Source organism: Pleurodeles waltl, chromosome 4_2 (genome assembly GCF_031143425.1).
Source record: "Pleurodeles waltl isolate 20211129_DDA chromosome 4_2, aPleWal1.hap1.20221129, whole genome shotgun sequence".
NCBI classification, from domain to species: domain Eukaryota; kingdom Metazoa; phylum Chordata; class Amphibia; order Caudata; family Salamandridae; genus Pleurodeles; species Pleurodeles waltl.
Window position 1 is genome coordinate 700274097 of NC_090443.1, and position 17907 is coordinate 700292003.

Here is a 17907-nt window from a genome sequence, read left to right on the forward strand (position 1 = left end):
TTCGCGTCAACTTGGACATGCCTGGGAAGGATGCATTGCTCCTAGTTTGTCGAGTATAAGCAGTGCACGCAGCTCGCCTTCTATTTGCATTATGGGACTTGTAAGGCTGATTTGTAATGGAAAACAAAAAAATCAAATTCTTAGAATGCAAAGAAAGAAAAATGAGGCCTTCACTAACTTCTCAGATCTGAAGTGGGACAATTTAAGAGCTCTGTGATTGCGTGGACACCCATTTATTAGAAAGGATAATGTACCTCGAACAGTTCATTTTAAAAGGATATCGCAGGCCCTAAGGAATTTTGTGCTTTTATAAAGCACACTCTCTATGATCTTGTACCTGTCTAAGCCAGGGAACTAACTCCTCTCTGACTTGAAAAGTCATCCGTTCATCAATTAGCTTTACAGCTCTCTTTCTTCTCAATCATGTTTCCTAAAATTCTTGGTTGTTAGTTGATGAGGAGATAATTATGACACGATTATTTTTATATTTCTGGCGTTCTTTACATATAAACAGAAACGTATCAGCATGTTACCACATATGCCAAGCAACAACTTACACTTAAATGTTTAACCCCTTCGCTGCCAGGCCTTTTCCCCCTCCTGTGCCGGGCCTTTTTTTGCCTATTTGGGGCAGTTCGCGCTTAGGCCCTCATAACTTTTTGTCCACATAAGCTAACCAAGCCAAATTTGCGTCCTTTTTTTCCAACATCCTAGGGATTCTAGAGGTACCCAGACTTTGTGGGTTCCCTTGAAGGAGGCCAAGAAATTGGCCAAAATACAGTGAAAAATTCGTTTTTTTCAAAAAAATTGGAAAAAGTGGCTGCAGAAGAAGGCTTGTGGTTTTTCCCCTGAAAATGGCATCAACAAAGGGTTTGCGGTGCTAAACTCAGCAGCTTCCCAGCTTTCAGGAACAGGCAGACTTGAATCAGAAAACCCAATTTTTCAACACAATTTTGGCATTTTACTGGGGCATACCCCATTTGTGCAATTTTTTGTGCTTTCAGCCTCCTTCCAGTCAGTGACAGGAATGGTCATGAAACCAATGCTGGATCCCAGAAACCTAAACATTTCTGAAAAGTAGACAAAATTCTGAATTCAGCAAGGGGTCATTTGTGTAGATCCTACAAGGGTTTCCTACAGAAAATAACAGCTGAAAAAGAAAAATATTGAAATTGAGGTGAAAAAAACATCAATTTTTCTCTACGTTTTACTCTGTAACTTTTCCCTGCAATGTCAGATTATCGAAAGCAATATACCGTTACGTCTGCTGGACTCCTCTGGTTGCGGGGATATATAGGGCTTGTAGGTTCATCAAGAACCCGAGGAACCCAGAGCCAATAAATGAGCTGCACCCTGCAGTGCGTTTTCATTCTATACCGGGTATACAGCAATTAATTTGCTGAAATATAAGGAGTAAAAAATTGCTATCAAGAAAACCTTTGCATTTCCAAAAAGGGCACAAGATAAGGTGTTGAGGAGCAGTGGTTATTTGCACATCTCTGAATTCCGGGGTGACCATAGTAGCACGTGAATTACAGGGAATTTCTCAAATAGATGTCTTTTTTACACACACTCCTATATTTGGAAGGAAAAAATGTAGAGAAAGACAAGGGGCAATAGTACTTGTTTTGCTAATCTATGTTCCCCCAAGTCTCCCGATAAAAATGGTACCTCACTTGTGTGGGTAGGCCTAGCACCCGCGACAGGATATGCCCCAAAACACAACATGGTCACATCACAGAAAACAGAGCTGTTTTTAGCAAAGTGACTACCTGTAGATTTTGGCCTCTAGCTCAGCCGCCACCTAGGGAAACCTACCAAACTTGTGCATTTCTGAAAACTAGAGACCTAGGGGAATCCAAGGAGGGGTGACTTGTGTGGCTCGGACCAGGTTCTGTTACCCAGAATCCTTTGCAAACCTCAAAATTTGATTAAAAAAACACATGTTCCTCACATTTCTGTGGCAGAAAGTTCTGGAATCTGAGAGGAGCTACAAATTTCCTTCCACCCAGCGTTCCCCCACGTCTCCCGATAAAAATGATACCTCACTTGTGTGGGTAGGCCTAGCGCCCGCGACAGGATATACCCCAAAACACAACGTGGACATATCACAGAAAACAGAGCTGTTTTTAGCAAAGTGACTACCTGTAGATTTTGGCCTCTAGCTCAGCCGCCACCTAGGGAAACCTACCAAACCTGTGCATTTCTGAAAACTAGAGACCTAGGGGAATTCAAGGAGGGGTGACTTGCGGGGCTCGGACCAGGTTCTGTTACCCAGAATCCTTTGCAAACCTCAAAATTTCGCTAAAAAAACACATGTTCCTCACATTTCTGTGGCAGAAAGTTCTGGAATCTGAGAGGAGCCACAAATTTCCTTCCACCCAGCGTTCCCCCACGTCTCCCGATAAAAATGATACCTCACTTGTGTGGGTAGGCCTAGCGCCCGCGACAGGATATGCCCCAAAACACAACGTGGACATATCACAGAAAACAGAGCTGTTTTTAGCAAAGTGACTACCTGTAGATTTTGGCCTCTAGCTCAGCCGCCACCTAGGGAAACCTACCAAACCTGTGCATTTCTGAAAACTAGAGACCTAGGGGAATCCAAGGAGGGGTGACTTGCGGGGCTCGGACCAGGTTCTGTTACCCAGAATCCTTTGCAAACCTCAAAATTTGGCTAAAAAAACACATGTTCCTCACATTTCTGTGGCAGAAAGTTCTGGAATCTGAGAGGAACCACAAATTTCCTTCCACCCAGCGTTCCTCCACGTCTCCCGATAAAAATGATACCTCACTTGTGTGGGTAGGCCTAGCGCCCGCGACAGGATATGCCCCAAAACACAACGTGGACACATCACAGAAAACAGAGCTGTTTTTAGCAAAGTGACTACCTGGAGATTTTGGCCTCTAGCTCAGCCGCCACCTAGGGAAACCTACCAAACCTGTACATTTCTGAAAACTAGAGACCTAGGGGAATCCAAGGAGGGGTGACTTGTGTGGCTCGGACCAGGTTCTGTTACCCATAATCCTTTGCAAACCTCAAAATTTGGCTAAAAAAACACATGTCCCTCACATTTCTGTGGCAGAAAGTTCTGGAATCTGAGAGGAGCTACAAATTTCCTTCCACCCAGCGTTCCCCCAAGTCTCCCAATAAAAATGATACCTCACTTGCGTGGGTAGGCCTAGCGCCGGCGACAGGAAACACCCCAAAGCGCAACGTGGACACATCCTAAATTTTGGAAAAAAACAGAGGTGTTTTTTGCAAAGTGCCTACCTGTAGATTTTGGCCTCTAGCTCAGCCGGCACCTAGGGAAACCTACCAAACCTGTGCATTTCTGAAAACTAGAGACCTAGGGGAATCCAAGGAGGGGTGACTTGCGGGGCTCGGACCAGGTTCTGTTACCCAGAATCCTTTGCAAACCTCAAAATTTGGCTAAAAATACACATGTTACTCACATTTCTGTGGCAGAAAGTTCTGGAATCTGAGAGTAGCCACAAATTTCCTTCTACCCAGCGTTCCCCCAAGTCTCCCGATAAAAATGATACCTCACGTGCGTGGGTAGGCCTAGCGCCGGTGACAGGAAACACCCCAAAGCGCAACGTGGACACATCCTAAATTTTGGAAAAAAACAGAGGTGTTTTTTGCGAAGTGCCTACCTGTAGATTTTGGCCTCTAGCTCAGCCGGCACCTAGGGAAACCTACCAAACCTGTGCATTTCTGAAAACTAGAGACCTAGGGGAATCCAAGGAGGGGTGACTTGCGGGGCTCGGACCAGGTTCTGTTACCCAGAATCCTTTGCAAACCTCAAAATTTGGCTAAAAAAACACATGTCCCTCACATTTCTGTGGCAGAAAGTTCTGGAATCTGAGAGGAGCTACAAATTTCCTTCCACCCAGCGTTCCCCCAAGTCTCCCGATAAAAATTATACCTCACTTGCGTGGGTAGGCCTAGCGCCGGCGACAGGAAACACCCCAAAGCGCAACGTGGACACATCCTAAATTTTGGAAAAAAACAGAGGTGTTTTTTGCGAAGTGCCTACCTGTAGATTTTGGCCTCTAGCTCAGCCGGCACCTAGGGAAACCTACCAAACCTGTGCATTTCTGAAAACTAGAGACCTAGGGGAATCCAAGGAGGGGTGACTTGCGGGGCTCGGACCAGGTTCTGTTACCCAGAATCCTTTGCAAACCTCAAAATTTGGCTAAAAATACACATGTTACTCACATTTCTGTGGCAGAAAGTTCTGGAATCTGAGAGGAGCCACAAATTTCCTTCTACCCAGCGTTCCCCCAAGTCTCCCGATAAAAATGATACCTCACTTGTGTGGGTAGGACTAGCGCCCACGAAAGGAAAGGGCCCAAAACACAACGTGGACACATCACATTTTTTAATAAAAAGCAGTGCCTACCTGTGGATTTTGGCCTGTAGCTCAGCCGACACCTGAGGAAACCTAGCAAACCAGTGCATTTTTGAAAACTAGAAGCCCAGGGGAATCCAAGATGGGGTGACTTGCGGGGCTCTGACCAGGTTATGTTACCCAGAATCCTTTGCAAACATCAAAATTTGGCCCAAAAAACACTTTTTCCTCTCATTTCGGTGACAGAAAGTTCTGGAATCTGAGAGGAGCCACAAATTTCCTTCCACCCAGCGTTCCCCTAAGTCTCTCGATAAAAATGGTACATCACTTCTGTGGGTAGGCCTAGCGCCCACAAAAGGAAATGGCCCAAAACACAACGTGGACACAACATATTTTTTCACAGAAAACAGAGGTGTTTTTTGCAAGGTGCCTACCTGTGGTGTTTGGCCTGTAGCTCAGCCGGCCCCGGGGGGGGGGGGGGCAGAAATGCCCTAAAATAAATTTGCCCCCCCAACCCCCACCCTCCCCCGCCGGGAGCGACCCTTGCCTACGGGGTCGCTCCCCCTGCGTGACATTGGCACCAAAAAACAAATCCCCGGTGCCTAGTGGTTTCTGCCCCCTTGGGGGCAGGTTGACCTAAACTCAGCCAATCTGCCCCCAAGGGGGGCAGAAATGGCCTAAATACAATTTGTCCCCCAGGGGAGCGACTTTTGCCTGATGGGTCGCTCCCCATCTCTAAAAAAAAAAAAAAAAGAAAAAAAAGAAAAATTACCCTGGCGCCTAGAGTTTTCTGCCCCCCCCCCGGGGGCAGTTCGGCCTAATAATAGGCCGATCTGTCCCCCGGGGGGGCAGAAATGGCCTAAAATAAATTTGCCCCCCCAACCCCCACCACCCCCCCGGGAGCGACCCTTGCCTACGGGGTCGCTCCCCCTGCGTGACATTGGCGCCAAAAAATAAATCCCCGGTGCCTAGTGGTTTCTGCCCCCTTGGGGGCAGATTGGCCTAAAATTTGCCAATCTGCCCCCAGGGGGGCAGAAATGGTCTAAATACAATTTGCCCCCCCAGGGGAGCGACCCTTGCCTGATGGGTCGCTCCCCATCTCTAAAAAAAGAAACAACAAAAAAAAAAAACACAAAAAAAAATTTGCCCTGGTGCCTAGAGTGTTCTGCCCCCCCCAGGGGCAGTTCGGCCTAATAATAGGCCGATCTGTCCCCCGGGGGGGCAGAAATGGCCTAAAATAAATTTGCCCCCCCAACCCCCATCCCCCCCCGGGAGCGACCCTTGCCTACGGGGTCGCTCCCCCTGCGTGACATTGGCGCCAAAAAACAAATCCCCGGTGCCTAGTGGTTTCTGCCCCCTTGGGGGCAGATTGACCTAAATTTGGCCAATCTGCCCCCAGGGGGGCAGAAATGGTCTAAATACAATTTGCCCCCCCAGGGGAGCGACCCTTGCCTGATGGGTCGCTCCCCATCTCTAAAAAAAGAAACAACAAAAAAAAAAACACACAAAAAAAAAATTGCCCTGGTGCCTAGAGTGTTCTGCCTCCCCAACCCCCCCGGGGGCAGTTCGGCCTAATAATAGGCCGATCTGTCCCCCGGGGGGGCAGAAATGGCCTAAAATAAATTTGCCCCCCCAACCCCCATCCCCCCCCCGGGAGCGACCCTTGCCTACGGGGTCGCTCCCCCTGCGTGACATTGGCGCCAAAAAACAAATCCCCGGTGCCTAGTGGTTTCTGCCCCCTTGGGGGCAGATTGACCTAAAATTGGCCAATCTGCCCCCAGGGGGGCAGAAATGGTCTAAATACAATTTGCCCCCCCAGGGGAGCGACCCTTGCCTGATGGGTCGCTCCCCATCTCTAAAAAAAGAAACAACAAAAAAAAAACACACAAAAAAAAAATTGCCCTGGTGCCTAGAGTGTTCTGCCCCCCCCGGGGGGCAGTTCGGCCTAATAATAGGCCGATCTGTCCCCCGGGGGGGCAGAAATGGCCTAAAATAAATTTGCCCCCCCAACCCCCACCCCCCCCCCGGGAGCGACCCTTGCCTACGGGGTCGCTCCCCCTGCGTGACATTGGCGCTAAAAAACAAATCCCCGGTGCCTAGTTGTTTCTGCCCCCTTGGGGGCAGATTGACCTAAAATTGGCCAATCTGCCCCCAGGGGGGCAGAAATGGTCTAAATACAATTTGCCCCCCCAGGGGAGCGACCCTTGCCTGATGGGTCGCTCCCCATCGCTAAAAAAAAAAAACAACAAAAAAAAAAACACACAAAAAAAAAATTGCCCTGGTGCCTAGAGTGTTCTGCCCCCCCCGGGGGGCAGTTCGGCCTAATAATAGGCCGATCTGTCCCCCGGGGGGGCAGAAATGGCCTAAAATAAATTTGCCCCCCCAACCCCCCCCCCCCCCCCCGGGAGCGACCCTTGCCTACGGGATCGCTCCCCCTGCGTGACATTGGCGCTAAAAAACAAATCCCCGGTGCCTAGTGGTTTCTGCCCCCTTGGGGGCAGATTGACCTAAAATTGGCCAATCTGCCCCCAGTGGGGCAGAAATGGTCTAAATACAATTTGCCCCCCCCAGGGGAGCGACCCTTGCCTGGTGGGTCGCTCCCCATCTCTAAAAAAAGAAACAACAAAAAAAAAAAACACAAAAAAAAAATTGCCCTGGCGCCTAGAGTGTTCTGCCCCCCCCCCGGGGGCAGTTCGGCCTAATAATAGGCCGATCTGTCCCCCGGGGGGGCAGAAATGGCCTAAAATAAATTTGCCCGCCTAACCCCCACCCCCCCCCGGGAGCGACCCTTGCCTACGGGGTCGCTCCCCCTGCGTGACATTGGCGCCAAAAAACAAATCCCCGGTGCCTAGTGGTTTCTGCCCCCTTGGGGGCAGATTGACCTAAAATTGGCCAATCTGCCCCCAGGGGGGCAGAAATGGTCTAAATACAATTTGCCCCCCCCAGGGGAGCGACCCTTGCCTGATGGGTCGCTCCCCATCTCTAAAAAAAGAAACAACAAAAAAAAAAAACACAAAAAAAAATTGCCCTGGCGCCTAGAGTGTTCTGCCCCCCCCCCCCCGGGGGCAGTTCGGCCTAATAATAGGCCGATCTGTCCCCCGGGGGGGCAGAAATGGCCTAAAATAAATTTGCCCCCCAACCTCCACCCCCCCCGGGAGCGACCCTTGCCTACGGGGTCGCTCCCCCTGCGTGACATTGGCGCCAAAAAACAAATCCCCGGTGCCTAGTGGTTTTCTGCCCCCTAGGGGGCAGATTGACCTAAAATTGGCCAATCTGCCCCCAGGGGGGCAGAAATGGTCTAAATACAATTTGCCCCCCCAGGGGAGCGACCCTTGCCTGATGGGTCGCTCCCCATCTCTAAAAAAAGAAACAACAAAAAAAAAAACACAAAAAAAAAATTGCCCTGGCGCCTAGAGTGTTCTGCCCCCCCCCCCCGGGGGCAGTTCGGCCTAAAAATAGGCCAATCTGTCCCCCGGGGGGGCAGAAATGGCCTAAAATAAATTTGCCCCCCCAACCCCCACACCCCCCCCCCGGAGCGACCCTTGCCTACGGGGTCGCTCCCCCTGCGTGACATTTCTCGCCAAAAAACAAATCCCCGGTGCCTTGTGGTTTCTGCCCCCTTGGGGGGCAGATTGACCTAAAATTGGCTAATCTGCCCCCAGGGGGGCAGAAATGGTCTAAATACAATTTGCCCCCCCAGGGGAGCGACCCTTGCCTGATGGGTCGCTCCCCATCTCTAAAAAAAGAAACAACAAAAAAAAAAAAACACAAAAAAAAATTGCCCTGGCGCCTAGAGTGTTCTGCCCCCCCCCCGGGGGCAGTTCGGCCTAATAATAGGCCGATCTGTCCCCCGGGGGGGCAGAAATGGCCTAAAATAAATTTGCCCCCCCAACCTCCACCCCCCCCCGGGAGCGACCCTTGCCTACGGGGTCGCTCCCCCTGCGTGACATTGGCGCCAAAAAACAAATCCCCGGTGCCTAGTGGTTTCTGCCCCCTAGGGGGCAGATTGACCTAAAATTGGCCAATCTGCCCCCAGGGGGGCAGAAATGGTCTAAATACAATTTGCCCCCCCAGGGGAGCGACCCTTGCCTGATGGGTCGCTCCCCATCTCTAAAAAAAGAAACAACAACAAAAAAAAAAAACAAAAAAAAAAATTGCCCTGGCGCCTAGAGTGTTCTGCCCCCCCCCGGGGCAGTTCGGCCTAAAAATAGGCCGATCTGTCCCCCGGGGGGGCAGAAATGGCCTAAAATAAATTTGCCCCCCCAACCCCCACACCCCCCCCCCCCCGGGAGCGACCCTTGCCTACGGGGTCGCTCCCCCTGCGTGACATTGGCGCCAAAAAACAAATCCCCGGTGCCTTGTGGTTTCTGCCCCCTTGGGGGCAGATTGACCCAAAATTGGCCAATCTGCCCCCAGGGGGGCAGAAATGGTCTAAATACAATTTGCCCCCCCAGGGGAGCGACCCTTGCCTGATGGGTCGCTCCCCATCTCTAAAAAAAGAAACAAAAAAAAAAAAAAACACAACAAAAAAAAATTGCCCTGGCGCCTAGAGTGTTCTGCCCCCCCCCCGGGGGCAGTTCGGCCTAATAATAGGCCGATCTGTCCCCCGGGGGGGCAGAAATGGCCTAAAATAAATTTGCCCCCCCAACCCCCACACCCCCCCCGCCGGGAGCGACCCTTGCCTACGGGGTCGCTCCCCCTGCGTGACATTGGCGCCAAAAAACAAATCCCCGGTGCCTAGTGGTTTCTGCCCCCTAGGGGGCAGATTGACCTAAAATTGGCCAATCTGCCCCCAGGGGGGCAGAAATGGTCTAAATACAATTTGCCCCCCCAGGGGAGCGACCCTTGCCTGATGGGTCGCTCCCCATCTCTAAAAAAAGAAACAACAAAAAAAAAAACACAAAAAAAAAAATTGCCCTGGCGCCTAGAGTGTTCTGCCCCCCCCCGGGGGCAGTTCGGCCTAAAAATAGGCCGATCTGTCCCCCGGGGGGGCAGAAATGGCCTAAAATAAATTTGCCCCCCCAACCGGCACACCCCCCCCCGGGAGCGACCCTTGCCTACGGGGTCGCTCCCCCTGCGTGACATTGGCGCCAAAAAACAAATCCCCGGTGCCTTGTGGTTTCTGCCCCCTTGGGGGCAGATTGACCTAAAATTGGCCAATCTGCCCCCAGGGGGGCAGAAATGGTCTAAATACAATTTGCCCCCCCAGGGGAGCGACCCTTGCCTGATGGGTCGCTCCCCATCTCTAAAAAAAGAAACAACAAAAAAAAAAAACACAAAAAAAAAATTGCCCTGGCGCCTAGAGTGTTCTGCCCCCCCCCGGGGGCAGTTCGGCCTAATAATAGGCCGATCTGTCCCCCGGGGGGGCAGAAATGGCCTAAAATAAATTTGCCCCCCCACCCCCCCCCCCGGGAGCGACCCTTGCCTACGGGGTCGCTCCCCCTGCGTGACATTGGCGCCAAAAAACAAATCCCCGGTGCCTAGTGGTTTCTGCCCCCTTGGGGGCAGATTGACCTAAAATCGGCCAATCTGCCCCCAGGGGGGCAGAAATGGTCTAAATACAATTTGCCCCCCAGGGGAGCGACCCTTGCCTGATGGGTCGCTCCCCATCTCTAAAAAAAAAAAAAGAACAAAAAAAAAAAACACAAAAAAAAAAATTTGCCCTGGCGCCTAGAGGTTTCTTCCCCCCCTGGGGGCAGATCGGCCTAATAATAGGCCGATCTGCCCCCAGGGGGGGCAGAAAAGGCCTTCCCAAAAAATTGCCCCCCCTGGGAGCGACCCTTGCCAAAGGGGTCGCTTTGTTGCGTGACATTCGCGCGCAAAAACAAACTCCCTGGTGTCTAATGGTTTCTGCCCCCCTTGGGGGCAGATTGGCCTTATCAAAATAGGCCAATCTGCCCCCAAGGGGGGCAGAAATGGCCTAAATATATATTGCCCCGTAGGGGAGCGACCCTTGCCTAAGGGATCGCTCCCCACCTAAAAAAAAAGAATTCATCACAAAAAAAAAAAAACAAAAAAAAAAAAGGTCCCTGGTGCCTAGAGGTTTCTGCCCCCCCTGGGGGCAGATCGGCCTAATAATAGGCCAATCTGCCCCCGGGGGGGGCAGAAAAGGCCTTCCTACAAAAATGCCCCCCTGGGAGCGACCCTTGCCCAAGGGGTCGCTCCCTTTTGCCAATTTCAAGAAAAAAAAAAAAATCCCTGCTGTCTAGTGGGGTTTCAAAAGCCGGATTGCAAGCAATCCGGCTTTTGAAACCTGTGAGAGACTTCAAAGGGAAGGAAATACATTTCCTTCCCTTTGAAGCCTCTCGGGGCATCCCCCATGGGATTGAAAAAGAAATGCAAAAGCATTTCTTTTTCAATCGCGCTGGAAGCTCTGCTTCCAGCGCGATGGGGGAGACCCTGTGACTAATCAGCGCGCGCTCGCGCGCTGACGTCACAGGGGGGGTTGGGGGGGGTCGGGGGTGGGAGGGGAAGGGCTTCCCCTTCCATCCCTGACTTGGGGGGGTGGGGGGGAACCCCACAGAGGGAGCGAGAGCGCTCCCTCTGGGCTGTGTGCCGAGGACGTAGTGGTTACGTCCTCGGCACAGCAGCACTGTGCCGCAGGACGTAACCACTACGTCCGCGGCACAGAAGGGGTTAAAATGTGTTTTTTGCAACATACTTCAGCCTGCAGCTTGGCATGGTTATTTTCACAGTACAGATTTCATATTTGTTCTACATACCTGAAGCACATTATTTCTGATATAAGAAAGAACAAACGGTCAACCACTTAAAAGTATTTTAAAGGAAAGATGATGTTGTGACCATGTGTTATAAACAATAAAAATGCTCATATTTATTATGGTCCTAAAAATTCTGAAACTCACCTTAGTGACTATCACCAGTGGGGTAGCAAGGGTGCCACCTTCCTTAATACTAGTTAGGAAAAAAACTCCAGTTGCACCCTATTTGGACAGCAAATAATAGCAATAATTGTGGTTTAAGGGGCCTTTTATTGACAACGGCCCTAGAGCCACTCGAACTCTGTCACTGATGGTATTCTATTTTCGTTTCATTGTATTATTTCTATCAAACTTTTCTACCTCTTGTTGAGGACTTTGATTGCTTCACAGATGGTCAGATGAGTATTATATAACTTTTCACCAGTGTATCGATGGAAGAAAGTGTTAGTTTAAGTCACATTTATTAGTGTTGAGTTTTTGTGGCATGTGTAAAGCATGAAGAGTGTGTTCCAGAGGGGTGCATTCATGCACATCCAACACATGTTTTGTGAGGAATATGAGGATATGGTCACAAGCGGCTTGATTAAACTGGTCACACATTGTGGCCTGACATTCAGTTGTGTACTGTATTCAAGTAGTGGCATATCCTTATTTCTCTATAGTTTCTGATGGTCCTTGAGAGGATATTCCAAAGCCTGCATGTTTGAACTGTGATGGAGCTTCCACATAGGTGGAGTTTGTTATAAATTGGGATTATAAATCTAGAGCCATACTTGATCTGAGGTTTTTTCTTAAATTGTGTAATCTGAGTCTTATTAAGACAGTTTGCACCATCTAAAAGGAACATCTCCAGGACCAGTGACACTTATATCCTCCCTGAGATATGTTACCAGAATTAAACAACCTAAAAATCATCTGAAATAAATACTGGGGCATATTTATACTTTGTTTGCGCCATTTTAGCGTAATTAATTTTGTTGCTAAAACGGTGCAAATGCATCTCCATATTTATATTTTGACGCTAGAGCCATCTAGCTTCATAATATAGGGGTCAGCGCCATATTATGGATGCAGCAAACTACCTTGCACTAATTAGATGCAAGGTAGGCGTTTCCGTCCAAAATATCACACTAACCTCCTAACGCCTTATTTATACTCCGGTGCAGAAATTACATGCACGGGGATGGTGGACCCAAATATTGGTGCTAAGCCTGGCTAGCACCATTATTTAATGCCTGGTTCAGACCAGGCATTAGGCGACCTGGGGACCCATTTCCAAGGCTAAACACCATGAAATGGGCCCCCAGAAGCCCATCCCAAGCTCCAGCAACACCACCACCCGCACCAGAGGGACACCATAGGATGGGGGAACCCATAGTGTGTAAGTATAGGTAAGAATTATTTTTTTTTTGTGCCATTGCGGGACCCTTACATGGGACCCCCTGCCTGACACTGGGTATTATGGCCATGCTCAGAGGACACTGGTTCCCCGTGCTGGCCATTGGGGTGGTGGGCATGACTCCTGTCTTTACTTAGACAGGAGTCATTTTTGGGTCGTAGTGCATCAGTAAATGACGCTAGGCTGGTTAACGGCATGTTTATTGCTGCTAACCAGCCGAGTGTCATTTCTGGTTCACTAACGCTTTTTCCCCTCCCACCAGCGCCCCAGCTAGCATCTTTTCTTTAGACATTAGCCTGTCCTTTGCGCCACCATGAGCCATTCCATTAAGATGGCACCCGGCTGGTGCTATGGAATGGAACTAGGAAGTGCAATGGATTTTGACACAACATTGCGCTAACGCAGTCTTGTGTCAAAATCCATAAATATGGGCCACTGTGTCCTAAATATCAATTACAAAAATATTACCCAATTAGAGTTATTAATAGTAAATGCAAACTCAATAGAGCAAAACTTTTGTATCCTGGGTGAGAGGCCTAGGTAGGAGAAGATATCTTAAATTATTGTCATCGTATAGAATGAATCTCTTGCCAAATTGTTTATTTGGGATTGAACTAAAAGGTTGTATGTCAAAATATGGAATAGATTAAAAATTCTAGTTGTAAAAACACTGAAATAAAAAATGTAGAACTACTTCACATCTACGAAAAACACAAACATATCATTTAAAAAATTGATAGCAAAAATATAGGAATCAAAAATATCGAGAAAAGGTAACTATATTGTAAAATAGACAAAACATTGACAGTAAACAAGTCAACAACTAAAATATCATAGACATTAACTAAAAATATGAAATGCACATAACTACACTGTGAGAAATTGGGTTATTGGTTGATGGCAGTGAAACACTTTTCAAGCAACAACCACAGTCCTCATCAGGATAAATCACAAAGAGTCACTAAATTAATCTGTGCTTAAACCTCTGTTAGCTTGGGATTCATACTTAACTAAGAGGAAATTTGTTAAGTATTTATACAACACTCAAAAAATAATAAAGTGAAAACACAATGCCAGGAAAATCCTACAACAATATAGAAAAGGGTAATCTTTAATAAGTAAAATGTTAGCAGAACAATAAAAATCCAATCAGGAGAACTAAAGACATGCAATTTCAAAGTCTTGAGTGAAAATAGCGCCAAAAGGCACAAAGCGCCAATTGGGGTAATCTGTTCAAACACAATAAGGCTAACCAATATTCCCCAGGAGACTGGGCATAAACTAAATCATGAAGCAAATGATCCTGAAGGAGTCACTTATACAGATTCAAAATTGAGTTGGTAGAGTAATCCAAGTTATATGGAATTAAACATTAAATATTAATAACAAGGCGTATCAAATACATTCGGAAGAATTTTTTCTTATTTTATATCTATGACTGTAGCAACAAATAATTATACCTCACAAATGTTTCTTATATACATTTTGACAACAGATATGTGTTCTGCGCCACCATTATCGTGCTTTAATAGTAAATAGTCAATAGCGGCTATGTTTGCAATCCAGCTTTCTTCGTACCTTGTACATCTAGCAACAATTCAGCTAAAGCAATAGACGTATGAATAATATGTTTAACCATTAAACATGCTAACTTATTAATAGTTTGAGTATTATAAATGGCTAGTCCCGGTACATCTACAATAGAGAGACTCAAGCTTATATATTCTGATTGGGATAATAATTGAATTTCGGAGTCACAGTCCTCATTTAATTGAACTGCGTCCCCTGGATAGCGAGTATGTACAGAGTGAAATGGAAACATCATGAGTCCTAATCATGTAAAGGTACACGGTCCACTGGTTAAATTGGCTGGAATGTACGTGAAAGGGATATTTCTACAGAAAAATAACCATCCTACTGGTAGTCTTATGTGATTGATGAGACTAGCGGGAGTCACAATGTGAAGGCAAGCCATGTTATTGGTCATGTTTTTGTAATGTTTATCAGTTAGGTAATAACACAAGGTTTGGTGCTCCAACGGTATCTCTTGAGGAGACCCCGTTTTTGCCTCTAGATGCAGTTTAGCACATTTTCCAATGACTTGACAATTGCAAGTCATATAGTAACAAACGTCTCCAATGGGGATATTGTACACAATTATTTGAGTGAGATTGTCCCACTTCTCTTTAGTTGTTTTTGGCAAAACCTACAATACTCATAGAGGCTAAAATGGGATATCACATTGTGTTCTTGAACATCTCCATCCTGGTTAGGGGCATTAAATATTTCATGTAGGGCTTTTGCAGGTGTCGGAATTGCAACCAGACATGTGGAAATGACATCCACTGTACTTTGCATGGAGGCCATGAAAAAATCCAACCTGTTGAGTATGACTCTTGCCAGATGTGTCCACACGTTTTCATTCAAGTGCAGTAAAGGTGTTGATCGGCGTGGTTGATCAACCATTTCGGAGTTGGGGGTTTTTGGCCACTTCTCACCCACATGCCCAAAAGGAGACCACACAGCACAGTCAGTGCACAGACACCTCGTAGTATGATGTGTAAGAGACAAGAATTATCATTCTTGCTAATAACATTTGTCAGTTGGTACATGTTCCCACTTCTCTTTCCGGCGCTTCATGATTAACAGGACCATGTCCTTGCCCTTTGCTATTATTTCTGCTAGTTCACAAGGATGATTTGGGGATTCCACCCATACCTGAGCACCAAGGTTTTTGTCAGTTGAACTAAAACCTCGCTCCCCACGCACTGTGAGAAGGGTTGGGACAGTCCCCTTTTTCACTATTCTTCCATACACTGGGATGATCAACATTTGAGCAATTCTATCTCCTGCTTGCATCATCAAATCAGTGTTTCCACCATTCCGGAGGATAATCTTAATTTCTCCTAGAGCCAACCCAGATCTGGGAGCAATCAAACAGAAATGCTCCAGGGTAATCTGTATTCCAGCACAAGTATCACAGAGTGCCATGTCTCTTGGTTTCAATGTGTACTCTTTTAAGGCATGTAGATCAAGACCTGAAGATTCTGGTGTGGCTCCATAAGGAGCTAAGGCTCCTGGTTTTATTTTCCAATACATGATAGTGTTGGCCACTACATGAGGTTGTGTCAGTAATGCCAGGGTTAACATCCACATTAATGGAGTCTCTGCATTTGTCAGTGGTCTGCTATTCAGAATTTGGAGAGCTTCATTTAGATGCTCTGTCCAGTTTTTCAAGGTTCCATCTAATTTTTCATAATTGAGCTTTCAGCAAGCTGGTCATTCTCTCAATTAATCCTGTAGCTTGTGGGTAATAAAGAATGTGATAAATCCACGCAATGTTGTGTTGTAAACAATAATCTTGTACCAATTTTCCTTTGAAATGTGATCCATTGTCACTCTGGACCTGGAGTGGTACTCCATGATATATTATTAGCAAGTCCAGAGTTTTAATTGTATTATACTAGGTGGCACGTTTACAAGACACAACAATCAGGTAACCAAAATAATGCCCAGATTTATACTTTTTCATGCAAAACCTCACTAACGCAGTTTTGCGTCAAAATGTTTAGTGCTGAATAGCGCCATTTTCTAACACCACCTGGGTGTCAAATTTATTATATGACGCTGGGTGACGCTAAAAATAGGTTGGAGTACATTTTTGTTAACATTCTTTTACGTCAGCCATTGCGCCTTTCTCGTAAGACAAAATGACGTTAACACTGGAAAAATGACTCTAACCCATTTTATGAAAGGTAAACATGTAGCAAAACGGAAAGGCACCATTTGTACCCGTATTAGCATCAAATACAGATGCTAATGGGGAAAACAGTGCAAAGCAGAGGTAAAATGGACCCAAAAAGCCAGGAGAGACCCCAGGGGGACCACAGTCAACCAGAAACAAGCCAGGAGGACACAGACAAGACCCGGGGGGGGGGAAAGAAAAAGAAAATGTGTTGTTTCAGTGTGGAGGAGCATGAGATACTGGCAAGAGAACTGATAGAGCTTCAACATCAACTCTTCGTCACCTCCAAATTGCCAGTTGGCAGGAGCGAGCAGCAGATAGTAGACAAGATTAACAGTGTGGCAGAGGTCAGAAGAACAGTAACAGAGTGCAAGAAATGCTGGCATGATTGTCAGCAAAGGACAAAGGAAATAATGGCAAGGAACAGGAAGGCAGCACTGCAAACTGCAGGTGGTAGTCTCGCACCACAAGAGGACTTGGACGAGATGGAGGAGATGGTTGCAGCTGTCATCCCAGAGGAACTTGTCACTGGAATTGCAGGACAGGACAGCGCAGTCTACAAGAAAACACCACAAATGCAGGGTAAGTTGCATGGGGCAAATTAATGCTAAAAAGGGGAGGCACATAGGACTCACACAATGTATGTCAAAGGAGCACAGAGGGACACATTGCACATTTAGCAAGTTTCACCATGCTGACATAAGCTACACATGTACCTACGCCTTGGTAGTGCCATGCACCATAACACGTACCCAACCTGGACACATGTCAATCACCAGGCCTAAACACCTACATGCACATATGCAGCAAATGGGATGGATGGCATGTATAATGACTGGGACTCTGGTTGTGTCATAACAACATTCCTTGCATATAGTCATATCAACCCTATCAACATGACCAAGACTTCAGAGACTAGGTAGTCAGTCAATGCCATACCTGGGGTCATGGTGGTGTCTCTTGCAGTAACACCTTGCAACTGGTGGTGTCCCTTGCAGTAACACCTTTCAACTGCTTTGCCTTCTTGCCCAAACATATGTGTGATGCATCTGACAGCACACTTTTCTTTGCAACTATCCCAGACATGTGCCGGTATCACCACCACCACGCACATTAACAACACATTCACATAAGGCCACTCCACTCCATCATGCAATGAGGATGACCCCTGGGTGCAGGGAACAATTATCTGAGCAGGCACTAGGGGAATAGCAGGCTGGTCCTGTATCACTAGAAACATGCCACCACCCACATCAACTAAACTGGTGTAGTGTGAAACCACACATCTTGATGCTGAACAGAAATGTGCCACTACAGAAAATATGTACAACAGATAGCAAACTGTAGGTCACAAATACTCTGACACAACCATGTGAGACATGTAGGAATGGGGAAAGAAACACACACATAAAACACATGGGGTATGACTGTGTACATAATGGTGTATAATTCCACATTGACAGGTGGGGGATGGTGCATGGCAAAGTCTGGTGTTGGTAAGACTGCCAGTGCAGTGTACCCTTTGCTGTTGGCATAATTAGCCACACATTGGGATGGCGGGTGGAAATCTGTCTGCCCATGGTAGCTCTGTGGGGCACTTAGCACAACATTGTTGATGGATAAAATGGAGTCAGTGGCAGTCTTGAGGTGCATTGGGTGTGACAGGGCACGCTGCACTTAGGTCTG

At 47.3% G+C, this 17907-nt stretch overlaps 1 protein-coding gene across 1 annotated transcript in view; it reads right to left on the bottom strand.

Annotated features, from left to right (window-relative positions):
- LOC138293932 (deoxyuridine 5'-triphosphate nucleotidohydrolase-like) overlaps window positions 1-15575 on the bottom strand; it is a 62506-nt gene extending 46931 nt beyond the window's left edge. The window contains exon 1 of the mRNA XM_069233210.1: window positions 15195-15575. Coding sequence (XP_069089311.1) covers window positions 15195-15575 — 381 coding nt within the window. The remainder of the gene's footprint in view (window positions 1-15194) is intronic.
- Between the last annotated feature and the right edge of the window lie 2332 nt (window positions 15576-17907).